Here is a 17,318-nt window from a genome sequence, read left to right on the forward strand (position 1 = left end):
GAGAGAGAGAGAGAGAGAGAGAGAGAGAGAGAGAGAGAAGTTAAATCCTGGTTCTCTGTTCACTGAGAGCCCTCTAAGCTGCACAAACTTGAAAGGTAACACGCGAAGGTCTGGGATCTTCCTGAAGCTCTGCCAGACACTGCAGCAATGGTCAGAGAAGAGCGGCCCTCACTAGCCAGTTTCTCCTCCCCGATTATTTTTTAGTCCTGTACCCCAGCCCCGTGGACCATTGCTGTGCACATATAGGGTGGGTCTCTCCAAAGCTCTGGAAACACAATCTAGAAATTCCTATAGGTACGCCCAGAGGCTTATCTCCAGAATGATTGGTTGTAAATCCAGCCACATTGACAGTATTAGTCGTCACAGTGACTTAGGGCTGGAGGCTCTTGGTGCCAGTCCTTGAAAGGCCTCTGGTCTTGAATCGAGACCATTGAACTTCAGTTTTGTTCCCAGCCACCAACCCTACCACTGATATTTTCTCCTCTGATAATTTCTGGCAAAAGGAAGGGAGAATCAAGTCCTTCATTAAGACAGGCTTAATGGTGATACTCGGACTGCACCCAAGAATGGTGCCAGGGGCTGGCGTGGGAAAAGGGCAAACGTGGGCAATCCTCAAGTTGAGCCGAGGGTCAGGGGGTGACATGAGGGCTTCCCACCCTTGTGTGAGACAAAGGAGTCGAGGTCCCCAGAGAATCTCTGCAGTTGGGGTAGTGGGACTCCCTCAGGGTGTGCGTGGGTGGGGTCGAAGGGCAGAGAAAGACTGTTTTCTGGGCAGTTGTGCTGGGCTGTGAAGTGCGTCGATCATTAGCTTACTTGGGTTGATTCACTCCGGGTGGCACAGCATGTGAGAGACGGGGCCGGGGCCGGGAAAGGACTAGGGAACCTGTTGGTCGCCTGAGCATCCAAGCCCTCACCTCGGGGCGGTCCCGCGGGAGTTCCAGCAGGGGGCGCCCCGAGCTCCAGGCCGAGTGTCGGGGCGCGCCTCCAGCCGGCGCCTGGGACAGGGCTGGCCGCTCCGCCCCCTCGGCTCCTCGGCGGCTCTGCTGGAGGACGCCGGGCGGGCGCAGCGAGCAGAGCTGAGCCGAGCGCCGCACATCCCGCCGCGCCCCGGTGCACGTCCAGCCCTCCGCACATGCAGCGCAGTCTCTCGCCGTGAGTAGCGCCCGGGCCGCGGAATTCGACGGCAGCAGGGGCTGGGGTGGCCGGGCATTGCCTGTCTAGGATATGGCCCCTTCTGTGGTGTGTGCGCTGTGACGACAGCCGGAGGCCAGTCTGCACGCTGCTACCTCGGGGTGCCTTCTAAGCTTGACACTCTGGTTCCAGAGACGGGGTGGGGAGACGGACAGAGGGTAGGAGAACGGAAACAACCTTGCATCAAGTTTGGTCCGCACAAAAGGGGACCAGTCCCCGGTAGGAGAGAGACAAGCCCAGCCTCTGTGGGCTCACACCTCCTCCTCCTCCTCCTCCTCTTGCCCGCCTCGGGCCAGGAGTTTGCTTCCTGCGGAATGAACCTCAGGGTGGCCTAACAGCTGCGGGCAGGTGGAAGGACACTCCCTGGCTCCCTGTCGTCTAGAATTTAAAGGCAGCTGGAAGCCGCTCTTTTGGTTTCTGACATTAGTTCCCAACTGTCTTGGCATCCTAGGGAAATTTTGTTGACTAAAAGCAGCTGGTACCTTGACTGCTTCAGAGTTGAGTTCAAAGCCCTGTTTTCTCCCCATCCGCCCACTGTTAATTTTTTGGCATCTAAAGTGATGTTATTGATAACCCAGTAGCTGTCTTCGGAGGCTTGAGTAAAGTGTCAGGAATGGGTGGGTATCTGCTGCCCTGGGACAGCAAACTACCTGCTGGCAGGAATAAAGTAGCCAACCCTGACCATTTCTCTAGAGCTTTCCATTCTGTTAGATGTAGGGGCAAACCATCCAGCTGCCCAAAGAAACTGAATCTTTTATCAAAAGACGGAGTTTTTCTCATGTCAACTCAGGGAGGTGGCTGACCTTCTGAGCCCCAGCTTCGTTATCAGGGATCGCCCAAAGGGGTTCTGTGGTGCTAGCTAGAGTCCCCTCCCTTCTGCTGGCAGCTTCCCCAGAGCCTGTGTCTGAGGATTCTTCATAGGGTGTGGGTGTGTGTTCCAAACCACTGCCCGACCCTGCCATAGCCTGGTTTCTCGTACTGGAATTGGATGAGAAGCTCAGAGTGTTAACACTGCAAAGTGACCAGTAGAGGAAACTTAGGAAATGTGAGGTGATGTTCCAGACCTGGGGTGCCTTCTCCTTGGAATGGTCCTCCCAGAAGCCCCTGGCTTTCCAGTCTGAGCTTCCCTTGGAGGAGTTGGGTGGTCCCTCTCTGGACCTCACATTTCTCCTTTTGTCAAACAAGTGACTGAGACCGGATCCCAGTGGGTTCAGACGTTTGTTTCAAGGTTAAGTTTTTACCCCAACCCCAGTCCACAGCAAGGATACCTGCGTGGGAGTGCTCTGGCTCAGTTCCTCGGCTTGCTGACTTCTGAGGAAGAGAGTAAACTCGAGCCGTCTCTGTGAGGCCCCTTTCCGCGGGTCCCAGGAAGTCTGTGCTACCCCCTAGAGTGCTGTTTGGTATTAAGGCCATGGGAGGGAAGGAGAATTCCCAGGGCCCCCTTGGGAGAAATGTGGACATCCCAAAATGGGTGGCATCTTTGGGAGGCCTGGAGCTGGTAGCCTAAGCCTCTGGTCCAAAGGTCTAGTCATGTGCCTTGCCTTTGCTATGTGGTTTTCAGCTTTTCAAAGTTAGTGGTTATAATTCTACCTCAGAGTTGCTGCACTTGACTCTTGAGAATGTATCAATTAAAACGAGAATTGATCTTGTGGAGGTGTGATGGAAGGGTGATGAGCTGCCACAGGTGTTTGATTTGATAATGGAGTATCTGAGCTGTGGCCATGGGAAAGAATGCTGGAGCCCTAACTACAAATCACCATCTTATATTACCTTATAGTACCTGCTGATTTTAGCTACTACCTAGGGGACAGAGGTGAGGATGTTACACCCTTTGCCTTAGTGGAGCTCCAAAAGCGTTTCGCATATGTCATCTTACTTATAAAACAGAGATATTTGTTAGGGTGTTGGAGAGGTGGCCCAGTTGTTAAGAGCACTGGCTGCTCTTCCAGAGGACCTGGGTTCAGTGTTCAGCACCCACATGGTGGTTCATGAGCATCTGTAACTTTAGTTCAGAGGATCTGGTGTCCTCTTCTGGCCTCTTTGGGCACAGCAGACATGTGGTGCTGAAACACCCATGCAGGCCAAAAAAACATACACATATGGAGAAATAACTCTACAAAGAACAGTCTAAAAAAATAAAATAGATATTAGTTTTCTCCATGTCTCTTACCCCAGGATCTCATATATTCAAGGCTGGCCTTGCACTTACTGTGTAGCTGAAGATGACTTTAAACTTCTGGTTCCCCTGCCTCTACCTCTGGAGTGCTGAGAGTATAGGTATGAGCCACCATGCCTGGTTTATGGAGTGCTGAGGATTGAAGCTAAGGCTGCTTTGTGTCATCAAGGTGGGCACTCTACAGGCTGAGCTGTATCCCCAGTATTTTTATTTCTCCGTTTCTTTTTCTTCTGGGAGACAGGGTTTTACCTTATAGCCCACACTGGCCTGAAACCCAAAGCATAGCTTGAGTGCTGGGATTGCAGGTGTGTGCCAACCATACCCAGTGCATTTGGCACCGGGGATGGAAACCAGGGCTTTCTGTATACCCTGAGAACTGTGCTATCTCCCCCATCCTGTGGATAAGACTTCTCCAAATGGAATCAAACAGCATACGATCTTTTTGTGGGACCTGGTTTCTTTTGCTCTTCGTGCTTCGTGCTCCACCCTATTGTATAGGCTCCCTTGTTCTATTGATGGACATGTGGTTGGTTTCAGTTTTTAGTTGTTGCTAGTAGTTCAGTTGATGCTACGTGGATCATTCTGGAAAACAGCTACGTCTGTTTCTCGCAGTACGTTCACAGAGATGGTTCCACAGTATTCAGTGTGGTTTTCGAAGTATGTACCACTTGGCAGTGTCTCCGTGTTCTGGTTGCTCTGCGAACTCACCCGCAACAGTGACTAGAGCTGTTTTCCATGGATGTTAGTGTGAAGCCCAGAAGAGCTATCATGTGCTCAGCTAAGGGCAATGTGGTCATAAGCAACAGAACAGGGATTTGAATCCAAGCCTGTGTGACTGCTTCTCTCTCTTTTTTCAAAATTTATTTTTATTTTCTGTATATGAGTGTTTTGCCTGCACCACATTTGTACCCGGTGCCAGGAGAGGCCAGAAGAGGGTGCCAGTTCCCCTGAAGTCACAATTTCAGATGGTTGTGAGCCATCATGTGGAGGCTTGGAATTGAACCCAGGTCCTCTGCAAGAGCAGTCAGCATGCTTAATCATGGACCCTTCTCTCCAGTCTCTTTGCTTTTCTTTTTGAGACAGGCACAGATTATGAGCCAGAATGAGAAAATTCTAACCTAATCCTATTAAGAGGATTTTTTAAGAATCTTTGAACAGGGGAAGAACAGGGTCATGGAGCCTCGTAGAGAAGGTGGCACTTGGGCTCCTAGACCCTAAGGGCATGGAGCAGCTGTCTAGTGTGCTTCCCATGGAAAGAGCTCTCCCAGAGGTGAGACATGGCAGGGTGAACCAGGTGGACAGGAGTGGTCTGCTGTGACTCTAGTGTATGACATGTGGGATAGGGAGTTCATCTGGGACTGAGTCCTCTTGCCCTCCACACCACACCTGGCCATGTTTCTGGGGGGAAACTGGGGCTTCTTTGAATCCAGCTCAGCTCCGATTGGCAAATGGAGCTGGCCTGTCACCAAAAGGAAGATCATAGCTCTTCTGAGACCACGATTCGTGTTCCTGCCAACAAAATTGTGAGGGGTTTTCTGCTTTTATCTACCCGTGGAGACTGGCACCCTCCCCTAGGAGCCAATGAATGGTTCGTTTGGAATGAGCGTTGGTTTCAGGAGGCTTGCGGGGATATTGAAAGTGAAGACAGGTTCAGTTTCTGATCTTGGTTGAGTCAATTTTGCTAAGAGGATGTCAAAATCTTTTCCCGAGAAGGGAACATGAATGTCTCCATGGCCATGGGAAGCAGAGACACAGTGGCCTGGGCTATGACAGTAAAACCATTTTCCTCCTTACTTGCATGGTATCTTACATTTTCCCACCCCCACCCCCCTGCCCCAGTGGATCCCCACGCTGGTATATGAAGTAGATGCTAGGGATTATAGGGGTGTTTTTGTTGGGTGCCAGCCTGCTGTGGGTTACAGGGATAATCCACATCCACCTGGTCCTGTTTCTAGGCTTGCTCATTTTAGTATCTGTGCACACTCAGGCTCTCCATGAGTATACAGTGGACATGAAGGAGGAGGATACATGAAGGGTCGTGGGTGCCCATGTGCAGGTGACCCTGAAAGTGAGATCTGGGAGCCAGGCCAGCTCTGCCTAAGGGTCTCAAGAACCTGTGTGCTTTGGCAGGGGGGTTGAAGGAGGGGACATTCTGGTAATGGGGCACTGGTTTGTGAGAAGGATTTCATCCATTGGCATCTGATGTTGGTGAGACCTATCCTATGTGACGGTCCCTCTAAACCTAGAGAGCAGAGCCTTTCAGGGTCACGGACTGAGTGTGGTTGGCGTTTGACTGGCAGGCAGAAGAAAGGCTGCTAAAATAGGCCTTTGCTAAGGAGGCCTTTGCTAAGGATCCTTGAGTGACCCATCCATAGGCAGTTGGTTCTATCTCTGTAAGGGCGCCCTGCCTGCAGGGTGCTGTTCTTTAGTGAGCTTCTTTGGGAAGGTGAACACAGGGCAAGTTCCAAGCCCTACCGTGAGGATTCCCTGTGGCACAAACTGCCCTGTGTCTTTTGCTGAGTTGCCCCGTGCAGGCGGAGAGAGCCGTGTTCCATAGATGAAGAAACAGGGGTCCCTTTGCCAAGTGATGAGGTCACTGAGCTAGATGTGGGTAGCGCTGGAACCAGCACCCGAGGCTCCTGACTCCTGGTGCTGTTTTAATTCGTCACGCCATCCCCACCCATGTTCCCTATGAGGTGATGAGTGAACATTTACCAATCCGTTCAGACTCGCCGTCGGGTGGCAGTGGCCCCAAGGAAGCTGAGGTCATGATAATCCCTTGTCTTGCCACATCACCTGATCATTCACAAAACAATTTCATGATTTGAAATTGATTTTTACAGGATTGGCCCCATTTTACAGATGGGAAAGCTAAGTGTCTGGCATCTTAAATGGTAACAAAACTGGGCCTTACACGCCGGGCAGATATTCTACCTCTGAGTTGCATCACCATATTTTGGCTTTAGAAATATTATTTTATGTGTAGAGGAGGTGTTTTATCACAGGTGCACAGTGCTAGGTGAGGCTAGAAGAGGGCATCAGATCCCCTGGAACTGGAGTTACATGTGATTGTGACTCACTGTGTGGGTGCTGGGAATGGAGCCTGGGTCCCCTGGAAGAGCAGCAAGTGCTTTTTTTTTTTTTTAAAGATTTATTTTATGTGTATGAGTACACTGTAGCTGTACAGATGGCCATGAGCCATCATGTGTGTGGCTGCTGTTGATCTCAGGACCTCTGCCAGCCCCGCTCTCTCCACCCCCCTCCCCCCCCTCGCTCCGGTGCAGCTGTCTTCAGACCCACCAGAAGAGGGAGTCTGATCTCATTATGGGTTTTTGTGAGCCACCATGTGGTTGCTGGGATTTGAACTCAGGACCTTTGGAAGAGCAGTCAGTGCTCTTACCCACTGGGCCATCTCTCCAGCCCAGCTCTTGGTGTTTTTGAGACAGGGTTTCACTGTTTTGTCCAGGCTGGCCTTGAATCCTTTATCCCCCTGCCTCTTAGTTATGGGGTCAGAGGTCCCTGGCTGCAGACACCTCTGGGGTCATAGATCCCTGGTTGCAGACACCTCTTGTCCCAGTAAAGCTGAATTTAGTGAGAACATGGTTCTGTTTCTCGTGAACATCTTCAGACAGGTCTGAACAAGCAGGAAGGGCTCTTTTTCTGTTTCATTTAGAAACAGGAGACAGGTGTGGTAGTACATGTTTATGATGTCAGCACTGGGGATGCCGAGGCAGGAGAATTACTACAAATTTGAGGCCAACCAATGAATTGTAGACCATCAGAGGCTCATATCAAGACCCCGTGTCCAAAAAAAAAAAAAAAAAAATTAAGAAGAATCAAATAATAGATGGCTCGGCAATTAAGAGCTCTCACCCTTCCAGAGGACCTGAGTTGAGTTCCCAGAACACATATGAAGTGGTTTACAACTGTCTGTAACTCCAGCTCCTGGACATCTGATACCCTCTCCTGGCCTGTACTTATGTGTTCATACCCATAAACCAACACAAACATATAAATACTAATAAAATAACATTTAAGAGAGGAATAAAACCTATATGTCTTAGTTCGAGTTACTATTGTTGTGACAAAACACTATGACCAAAGAAAGTTGGGGAGGAAAGGGTTTAGTTGGCTTATACTTCCATATCTGTTCATCATTGAAGGAAGTCAGCACAAGAACTCAAATATGGCAGGATCCTGGAGACAGCAGCTGATGCAGAGGCCATGGAGGGGAGCTACTTGTTGGCTTTCTCATCACGGCTTGCTCAGCCTGCTTTTTTATAGAGCCCAGGATCACCAGCCCAGGGATGCCACCACCCACAATGGGCTGGACCCTCTGCTATCAATCACTAACTAGAAAAATGCCTTAAAGCCAGATCTTATAGAGACATTTTCTCAATTGAGGTTCCCTCTTTTCAGATGTCTTCACACGAGATGAGCTCGTGTGAAGTTGAAAACTAGCCAGGACATTATACATCAGTGGTACTCAACCTTCCCAGTGCCACAACCTTTAATACAATTCCTCATGTTATGGTGACTCCCAACCATAAAATTATTTTGTTGTTCCTTTATAACTGTAATTTTGCTACTGTTATGAATCATAATATAAATGTCTAATATGCAGAATATCTGATGTGTGACCCCCAAAGGGGTCAGGACACACAGGTGAGATCCCCTGGTGTGCTTCATCAGCACAGGTGAGAAGCTCACACGGATCCGTTCTTAAGGAATCCAGCTGTGGGCAACTTAAACCATTTTCTCCTTTGCAGTTGGTTGCTTTCCAAACTCAGATTCTTGGGTTTGTGCTGGTTTGCACAGCCACCCTAAGCTTCGGTTTCTTTCCATTTCAGGATTGTATGATCCAGACCTCGATGAGGAGCCCAAATATGGAGACATTCAAACAGCAGAAGGTGGAGGACTTTTATGACATCGGAGAGGAACTGGGCAGGTGAGACATTGTGTGAGAGGAGGAGGGGTGTGCATGGACAGGCACACTCTTCTCTTGGCCGGTTGCTGTGGTAAAGCTGGGCTTGTCACAGGGCTCTTGAGAGTCTTGCAAAACAGGCCCGGGGTTTACTCATCCTCATGGGTGACTCTGCGGATCTTGTGCCGCGTCACAACAGCAGCAGAGGTGAGCAGCTGGGGGCTGGCTGTGTTTTCTATCTTTGAGCATCTGTCACCTTTTCCCCCCCACAAAGTCCCCCTCCAGGCTGGCTGGACATGTGACCCATTGGTTTTGTCCTTGGTGTCCCGTCGGGATTCTCCATGGTTTCCCAGGATTTTCTTTTTAAAGCTGGAGTCTGAATGGGAGGTGAAGTAATCCTCCTGAAAGGGGATTTGTATTGAGTGACAGCCACGCCAGCCTCATCAGGAAGTTTCTGGGATAGGAGTTGTGTTTGCTCAGCCCAGAGTAGGGCTATGCTAACAACCCCTGTCATCTCAAAGTCACTATTTTGTGAAGGGAGAGACTGGATTTCCTGAAACTTCCCTCTGGACTTCCATTTCTAAGAATGGTTGATCTTTAGATGGTATTTTTTAGTGGTTACAAAACACCAATTCTCAAGTTCTGGGTCTCAAAACCATGTGGGGGATAGAAGTTACCTTCACTCTTGTCTTACGAGTGGGAAACGGTAGGGCAGGGTTTAAGGGAATTTCTCAAAGTTGCTGAGGGCGGCAAGCAACAAAGCCAAGGTTCCAACCTGTTTGGTTTGTCCCTGCACACCTGTCCTGCTTTCTCGTGTGAGCAAGGCTCTTGCACACTCACATGTGTTTCTCAGGGCACTCCATCTCAGCCCTTCACACACCCAGAAGAGCAAAACCACTCGCTGTTTAGGGTGCCTATCCGACTGGATAGGTAAAACAGGAAGCTTTTCGCCTTCTTTAGAACTGTTGAATTAGCACTAATTCTTATATCCCTTGTTTTAAAGGCAAACAGAGTAAGGCCAGGGAGCCTTATTCCAAGATGAGAGGCAACGGGGGGTGGGGGGGCAGGGGGCGTATGGGTTAGGAAATAACCCACCTAGCAGGCCGGTTGGGTGGGGCGGGGGGTGTATGGGTTAGGGAATAACCCACCTAGCAGGCCGGTTGGGTGGGGTGCGAGTGTCTGCAGATTTCAAGGGCTCCTCAGCCTTCTCTTGTTGATCTTTGGCTCAGAAAAGGGGTTTGAGACAGATAGAGGGCAGAGGCTTTGGGGTGCTCTTCTGGAGCCTGTCTCTGAATGAAATATCAGGGTCTCTTTGCTGCATACCCTTCTGCCCCTCCCCCCTCCAGCACAGGAAATAGCCTCTCCTGGCAGGGAACTACCCCCGGGGTGTCTGAGTTGGTGTTCTTGACTTTGCCTGTGTTCTGTGCCACAGGCACAATGATGCACAAGAGACTATGCTTGTGTCCCTCTTGGAACTCCAGCCTGGTAGAGGCTTGCTTGACAAGGCCTGGACTGATGTCTGAGGGGCAGAGAAACTGAGAAGTTGGCTAGTCAAGGATCCTGGAGCAGGATCCAGAATTCTTGGGGAATTCTTGTGTCATTTTCTCCTTGACTTGCCACTTTGGACACCACTTTGGACGTGAGCTATTAGAACTGGGAGACAATTGAGTTTGCAGACTCTCCCTGCGAGTGTTTGAAGGCTGCATGTACTTCACTGCCTGGGGTCCTCCATCCCCAAAGGTTGGTAGAGTCGACAGAGACTGAGACCTGTGGAGTAGTCAAACATGCTAGGACTCGGCTAGAGGTCTGTGAGCTAAAAGGCCATTAAGAATCCTTCCTTCCAGGATCCTTAGTTGACAGTTGTAACTGAGGTTCAGGGTTGAGAAGGGTCCTGCATGGGGCTCTAGAATGGACTGGAATTAGAGCTACTTTGAGGATCGCCACATAGTTTTTGGGAGGGTTGGAGGTGCTGGGGGGCCCAGCCCAGGATTCTGCTGCAAGGACCTACTGTGTGCCAGGCATGACCGAAAGCAGTACTAAGTAAAACATGTGTCCTGTCTTCTTGCAGTCTGTGATTTATTGATGCAGAGAGGCAAGGAACACGATGACTTACAGAGGATGAGTCATGGTCAGGTCAGGTCTGAAGGGAGGGCACAGGGTGCTTTGAGGGAGAAGAACGGGAGATATATTTAAAATGGGCCGGTGAGAGAGGCTGCTCGGAGCCCTGGGTTCCATACTGAGTGTGGATACTTGCCTGTACACACTTCCGCTCTTGGCTGTACGCACTTCCGCTCCAGCCTGCTCGTGATGATGGAGGTTGTCTGCTGCTTCTAGAGTGTTTACAGAGAGGCTAGTTTGGCCTTCCTAACTCCCAGTGGGGAAGAACAGGGAAAACTGACTGGAGCCAGGCTCACAAAGAGAATCTCATTTAACCCATTGTCTTATATGAAGCTCAGACTGGTGGCTTGTCCAAGGTCATAAAGTACATGTGTGATGGAGTGAAGGTGATCAAGTTAGGGGTCCTAGCCTCAAAGGGACATAAAAACCTACAAACGCAAAACCCATTTCCTTTATTTGAACACTTCTGGGGAGTGGGAGAGAATGTAAGGTAGGGGAGTTGGTTCCTTTCTCCTTTTTTGTTTGGCTTTGAGAGGAGGTGTTTGGGGCCAAAGCTAGCCACATAATAAGACCTCTGTGTCTCAAAGCAAACAGCCAGGTGTATGACACACACCCTTAATCTCCATGCTTGGGAAGCAGCAGAAGGGGGAAGGGTCTCTGTGTGTTAGAAATCAACTGTCAGTTACCTGGTAAGACCCCATCTCACAGACAGACAGACAGACAAACAGAAACAAGACAAGAAACCAAACCCACAACACCAGCAACGAAACAATACTAAACAATCAGCTAGTTTTATTTCTGCGTCTCTCCTCTAAGTTGCCAAGGGTGTTTTTCACTCTCGTACACACCCCTACTCTTTTGTGTCTACTTGTGCATGGAGTTCACATTCCTCAAAGAGCTAAGGAGGCCCAGACAGCAAAGAGGGGCAGATGGCTCAGGGAGAGGCTAGGCATGAGATTAGGCCTATCTCGCATTTGTTAGTGCTGGGCTCTTTGATGCCAGGTAATATCTAGTTTCCTATCTCAGGCATCAGACCACACTGAAACTAAGGCCAGACATCCACCCAACTTCGGTGACTTGTTTCTGCTCTTGCCGTCCCCGCTACTGTTAAAAGTTATACTTTTAAGGGGCTGGCAAGATGGCCCAGAGGTTAAGAACACTGGCTGCTCTTCCAAAAGACCTGAGTTCAATTCCCACCACCACAAGGCAGCTCACTACTGTCTGTAATGTCAGTTTCAGGGACTCTGATATCTTCTTCTGGCTTCGACGGCACTAGGCATGCATATGATGCACGGGCATACATGCGTGCAAAATACTCACACTTATGAAAGTAGACGGCTTCTGTCACACCCTACTCTCATAAGCCCTGGAATTCAGATAAAGTGGAAAACAGAACACAGAAGCACCATTAACGCTTCGCTAAAAAAAATGTTTTACCTATTTGTTTATTTTTGTGTGTGTGAGATCGTGGGTATGTGTGCATGCGTGCAGATGCCGTGGAGACCAGAGGCATCAGATCCCCTAGAGCTGGAGTTACAAGCGTCTGTGAGCTCGTCAGTACTGGGTACTGAACTCAGGTCTTCTGTAACAGCAGTACACAATTTCCACCTGAAGCCATCTCTCCAGTCCTACTGCATTTAACTCCTTTAATTATTTAACTACAGTTCTTCTGGGTATGTATGTGTATGCCTATATATGAGGAAAACCTGTGGGGATTGATTCTCTCCTTCATCATGTGGAGCCTGGAGATTGAACTTAGGTTGTCAGATGAGGGAACAGACAGCTTTCTCCACTGAGTCATCTCGGCAGCCCTTTATTTAATTTTCACCTCACCATGTGATGCAGAGACCATTCCAGTTCTGCGGATGAAGAAGCTCAGCCCCTGAAGCCTTGAGTAGTGACCTCAAGGAACAGACCTGGGAAGTCAAGAGACACAACAAACCTCAGAGAACGTCCAGGCTGAGCACCAGGAACTGTCCCTCACCCTGATCTGGGATTTATGTGCTGCTATTTCCTGCCTCTGAGAATGTGAAGTGACTGGCTCAGGTCAAGGCTCAGTACAAGGGGACTCCGTGTTCCCATTTGACAGTTGAGGCAAAGAAGAGAAGTGAAGACATATATTTATGGTCACACAATCTGCCGAGGATAACCAGGACTCAGTTGGAGGCCTGTCACTTTGGGAAGGTCATGTTCGCTTTGGATTCATTTGCTTTACCTTTTGTGTAGGAGTGTAAACATGAGTTCACGGGCTCGGTACAGACATGCTTGGTGGTGGCCTCAAGGAAGCCTTCTAGGCTAAAGTTGTGCCCTAGACTATAAGCCAGTGGCTTCTATAAGGTGTGTGTTTGTGTGTGTGTGTGTGTGAGTGTGTGTCTGTGCATGTGTGTAGATGTATGGGTTCCCGTCAGTGCTTTAGGCTAAATCTAAGGTACCTATGGTCTATTGGACATTGTCACAGCACAGGAGTGCTAGGGGGTAGTTCTTGTTCCATAAAGCTGAAGGCTCAACTTGGGCCTAGGAATACTCTGAAAAGCAAGTGAAACGAACATCTGGACTCGATTGTGTGCTGACAGAGGGACCCCGAATACAGGCAGATTTCTGAGTCCGAGGCCAGCCTGGCCTACAGAGTGAGTTCCAGGACAGCCAGGGCTACACAGAGAAACCCTGTCTCGAAAAAAAACAAAACAAAACAAAACAAAACAAAAAATCAAGGGTTGTGTCAGGACTCAGGAGTGGTGGGCCTGGGCTTGAGTGAAAGAGCAGAAAAGGATGAAAAACCCCAGCTGCCTGCAGAGAGCCCTGGATGACAGACATCCTGTGTGTGTGTGTGTGTGTGTGTGTGTGTGTGTGTGGTGCTGTTCATCACCCATTGTAAGGAAAACAAAGCACAAAGCCACTCAAACAAAGTGGCTGCCTGGAGCCTGCTTCAGTCAGAGGGAAGCTCAGCATCCATGCAGAGTGTTCAGCTTGATGGGCGGATCCTGCGAAGCCCAGTTTGCACTGTGAGAATGGAAGGGTTGAGAGGCTCCCCTGAGGGGTCATTGAAGCCATCGTCTCCCCAGGATTTGTGGATGACCTTTATATGCTATTCGTTTCTTGTCAGCGTGTAGATTTGTGTGTGTGTGTATGTGTTAACTCACTTAAAAAAAATTATACCTTTCTGTGTGCCCAGAGTTCATATACTTGATTTTCAAATGTAATAGGAAAAAATTGTAAGAAAAATGAAACTGTCAACATTCACCTGCATATCACCCAAATTAAAAAGATTATTTATTCAATTAATTTTTTAAAAAGACTTATTTAATTATTTATTTATTTTATGTATGAGTACACCATTGCTCACTTCAGACACACCAGAAGAGGGCATCAGATCCTATTACAGATGGTTGTGAGCCACCGTGTGCTTGCTGGGAATTGAACTCAGGACCTCTGGAAGAACACTCAGTGCTCCTAACTGCTGAGCCATCTCTCCAGCCCCCTTATTTATGTATTTATTTAGTGTGTGTGTGTGTGTGTGTGTGCGCGCGCACGCCTGTGGAAAAAATACTAAGCAGCAAGTGGGCATTCCTTGTGGTTTTGCCAACACTCACTCCTTGGTATTGGGGTGTGTGTGTGTGTGTGTGTGTGTGAAGGTATGTTAAGATTTTCCCATTGGGAATTTCAAGTAGTAAAAATCTTGTTTACTTTCCCCTTAACCTTAGCCTTTATTGTCTCTGTTTCTTTACTTTTCCCACAATAGTATTTCTGTCTCGTTTCATGAGCAGGGAAGGTAGGGCACATGCAATATGTTCTGTTTCACATAAGATGAAAGCAAGGCATTCCACTGGCCCAGGCCAGCAGGGACGAGGAGCAGATCTTGGCATAGATGAGTGGGTGCTCCCTCTTCCAGTTGTAGAATGAATGAGAGATCCTGGGGCACCCAGAATGCTAGTCCCAGGGTTCTGCTTAGAAACGTGCAGAGTGTGTGCTTGAGATAGGGGTGCTTTTGAAAGGAAATAGGAGTGTGCTCTCATTCTCCCCGTTGCTAGGGAAACCAGAGTTGGGGCTCTGAGGCTCCCCATCAAGTCTGGAGTCTGGAGTAAAGCACCCAGGACTCTTAGGCAGTACAGGTGGAAGTTGCTGCCAGGCCCTGCCATCCAGGGCCCCCCACAAAGGGACAGCCACAGCCACAGCCTCTTCACATTGCCCAGTCCCAAAGTAGACTTTCAAACCTAAGAACTTTCTTCCACATTGTCTAGTCCAGAGGACAGAAAACTACAGTCCTACATGAAAAATCTGAGTTGACCTATGTGTGACAGGCCCTGGAGCTTATCAGGTGGACTGGCTAGCTTTGTGTGTCAACATGACACAAGCTAGAGTCATCAGAGAAGAAGCAGCCCTGGCTGAGGGAGTGCTTTCATGAGATCCAGCTGTAAGGCATTTTCTCATCCTCAGCTCTAATAGCCAGTTCAAGGCTAGCCTGGGATCATTGGGGGAAGGCCCAGCTTATTGTGGATGGTGCCATCCCTGAACTGGTGGTGGTCCTGGGTTCTATAAGAAAGCAGGCTGAACAAGCCATGTGAAGCAAGCTAGTAAGCAGCATCCTCCCTCCATGGCTCCTGCATCAGCTCCTGCCTCCAGGATTCCACCCTGCTTGAGTTTCTGTCCTGACTTCCTCTGGTGATGAATATTGATGTGGAAGTGTAAGCTGAATTAACCACTTTCCTCCCCAACTTGGTTTTTTGGTCATGGTGTTGCATCACGGCAATGGAAACCCTTACTAAGACATTAGGATAGGTTGTTCTGTTTTGTTTTTGTTTTTTTAATTAAAAAAATGTGGTGTGTGTGTGTGTGTACAAGACAAAGTCTTTTACTGCCTTTTGTGTGTGTGGGGGGCAAAGGTATGGGCCACTATGCCCAGGTAGGATAGCTTTTACAAGTGAACTTTTCCAGTGTATTTGATGGTAGGGAACTCCAACCTAGAACTTTAAGCAAGCAAAATGGTATCTGTATTCCCACATCCATCTGAGGATCAGTTATCTTAAAAAAAAAAAAACAAAAAATAAAAAACAAAAAACCTCAGTTACTTAGTATATGTTGAATTACAACACTTAAAAACTTTCATAAAACTTTGCCTTTTCCCATGTTATATAATACCCAGATAATCATGTGGATCTTGGTCTTTGGTCCCCAGTCCCTCAAATATTTACCACTTGGCCCTTTGCTGAGAAAAAATGTGTCTCCTGTTCCTCTTCAGGAGAGCTGACTGTTTACACAGTAGAACTCCTTAAAGTGGACACCCAAGGAGGAGAAGGAACCAGGGTATAAATAGGTCTCAGTAAAAGGGGAAGAGGTGTGAGTGAGCAGAGGCCCGCTAGGGCCTGCTTCATTGTCCCCCTCACCACCCATACAGGGCCCCCAGATACTCAGGGCTTATAGAAGCCTCTTCTTGTCAGAGCCATGGGGCACCCAGGTGAATCCTATCATTTTCAGAGAGGGGCTGAGGCAAAAAGGAGGGAAGGAGACGGGGTTCCAGGGACTGTCCTCTCTGGACCCCGCTCTGCACTAGGTACAGGCCTTCATCCTTGCAGCCAATTGGGGTGCTATGAATTCTTCCTTTTTTATAGCTGAGGAAGCAGAGGCTTAGAGAGCTTAAACAACCAGCCAGCATGAGTCAGAGGTAGGATTTGCTGATGACACCTGACTCTGGCACAGTCCTTCCTTTAAGGTACCAAGTTGCTTAAGGTTTTCTTTCTGCTTGTGACCTCCCCCTCACCAGGTCCCTCCAGAGAGCAGAGGAGAAGATTCATCAGTGCCTATGGCAGTTTACCAGGCAACTGCTGAGAATCTCCTTGTCCATTTCATGGCTGGGATAGCTTCCCATCATACCTCTATGACAGCATCTAGCCTGGGGCTCTGGTACCCTAATCCTGAGTCCTGAGCTGCTGGACTGTAGTAGGCTGGGCACAGGGCCTGGAGTGTGACAAAATGACCTTCTGTTTTTAGGTCATTTATGGTTAGCACTTCAGGGTGAAACTACAAGCAGAGAAGAGACCATGGTTGACGTGGTTCTTTCTGGGTAGTGTGACGTTCTTACCAGTCTGTGCTGAGAAGTGCCTGGGCTGACAGATAAAACTGAGACCTACTCAGGAGGACATAGTCCAGGGCCAGACCCCAAAGGGCCCATCCTAGCAGCACAAGTCTTAAGCTCTGGAGTCACCAAATCCACACATGATCCTGGCTCAGCCCTTGTGAAATGTTTGATGTGAACAGCCTGGCTCTCTCATAGGCTGTGTTTATTTGTCCTGAGATGGCCACTGACTCACAGGGCTGTCAAAACCCCACATGTACAATCTGAGTCCTCTGTGTTTCCTGTCTTTTTGGAATCTCCGTCCTCTACCATTCAATGTTCAAATGAAAATGAACATTCCTGGCCTGGTAGCACATGCCCTCAATCCCTGCACTTGGGAGGCAGAGGCAGGCAGCTCTCTGAGTTTGAGGCCAGCTTGGTCCACACAGTGAGTTTCAAGCCAGCCAGGACCACACAGTGAGTCCATCTCATAAATATTGGTGGTGGCAGCAGCAGCGTTGGTGGTGGTGATGGTGGCGGAGGTGATGTGTGTATAGGGGGCATTCTGGAGAGGTGGCTGAGCAGTTGAGTTCTTGTGGCTTGTAGAGAACCTAGGTTTGGTTCCTAGTGCCCAGACAGTGGCTCATAACTGCCTTTAACTCCGGTTCCAGGGGATCAGACACCTTCTTCTGGCTTTCATATGTACCAGGCATGCACATGGTACATACATATGCATACAGGCATTTATACATACACATAAAATAAAAATAACCCATTTCTTTCCTTTAAAGAGCATTCCGTTCCAGGGCACTGGGAAATCCGGTTGCCTGACCCAGCCCTTCCAAGGCCCCCAGGGAGTG

General features: G+C 49.0%; 1 protein-coding gene across 2 annotated transcripts in view; it reads left to right on the forward strand.

The window, feature by feature from the left end:
• The first annotated feature begins 993 nt into the window (after window positions 1–993).
• Window positions 994–17,318, forward strand: part of Dapk2 (death associated protein kinase 2) — a 116,064-nt gene continuing 99,739 nt past the window's right edge. The window contains exons 1-2 of one of the 2 annotated variants that reach the window (XM_031343473.1): window positions 994–1,152; window positions 8,218–8,315. In XM_031343473.1, the coding sequence (XP_031199333.1) occupies window positions 8,224–8,315 (92 nt within the window). In that variant the 5' untranslated portion in view covers window positions 994–1,152; window positions 8,218–8,223. The remainder of the gene's footprint in view (window positions 1,153–8,217; window positions 8,316–17,318) is intronic. The other variant, XM_031343474.1, reaches the window with a different exon arrangement.

This window comes from Mastomys coucha, unplaced genomic scaffold, assembly GCF_008632895.1.
Source record: "Mastomys coucha isolate ucsf_1 unplaced genomic scaffold, UCSF_Mcou_1 pScaffold23, whole genome shotgun sequence".
Taxonomy (NCBI): Eukaryota; Metazoa; Chordata; class Mammalia; order Rodentia; family Muridae; genus Mastomys; species Mastomys coucha.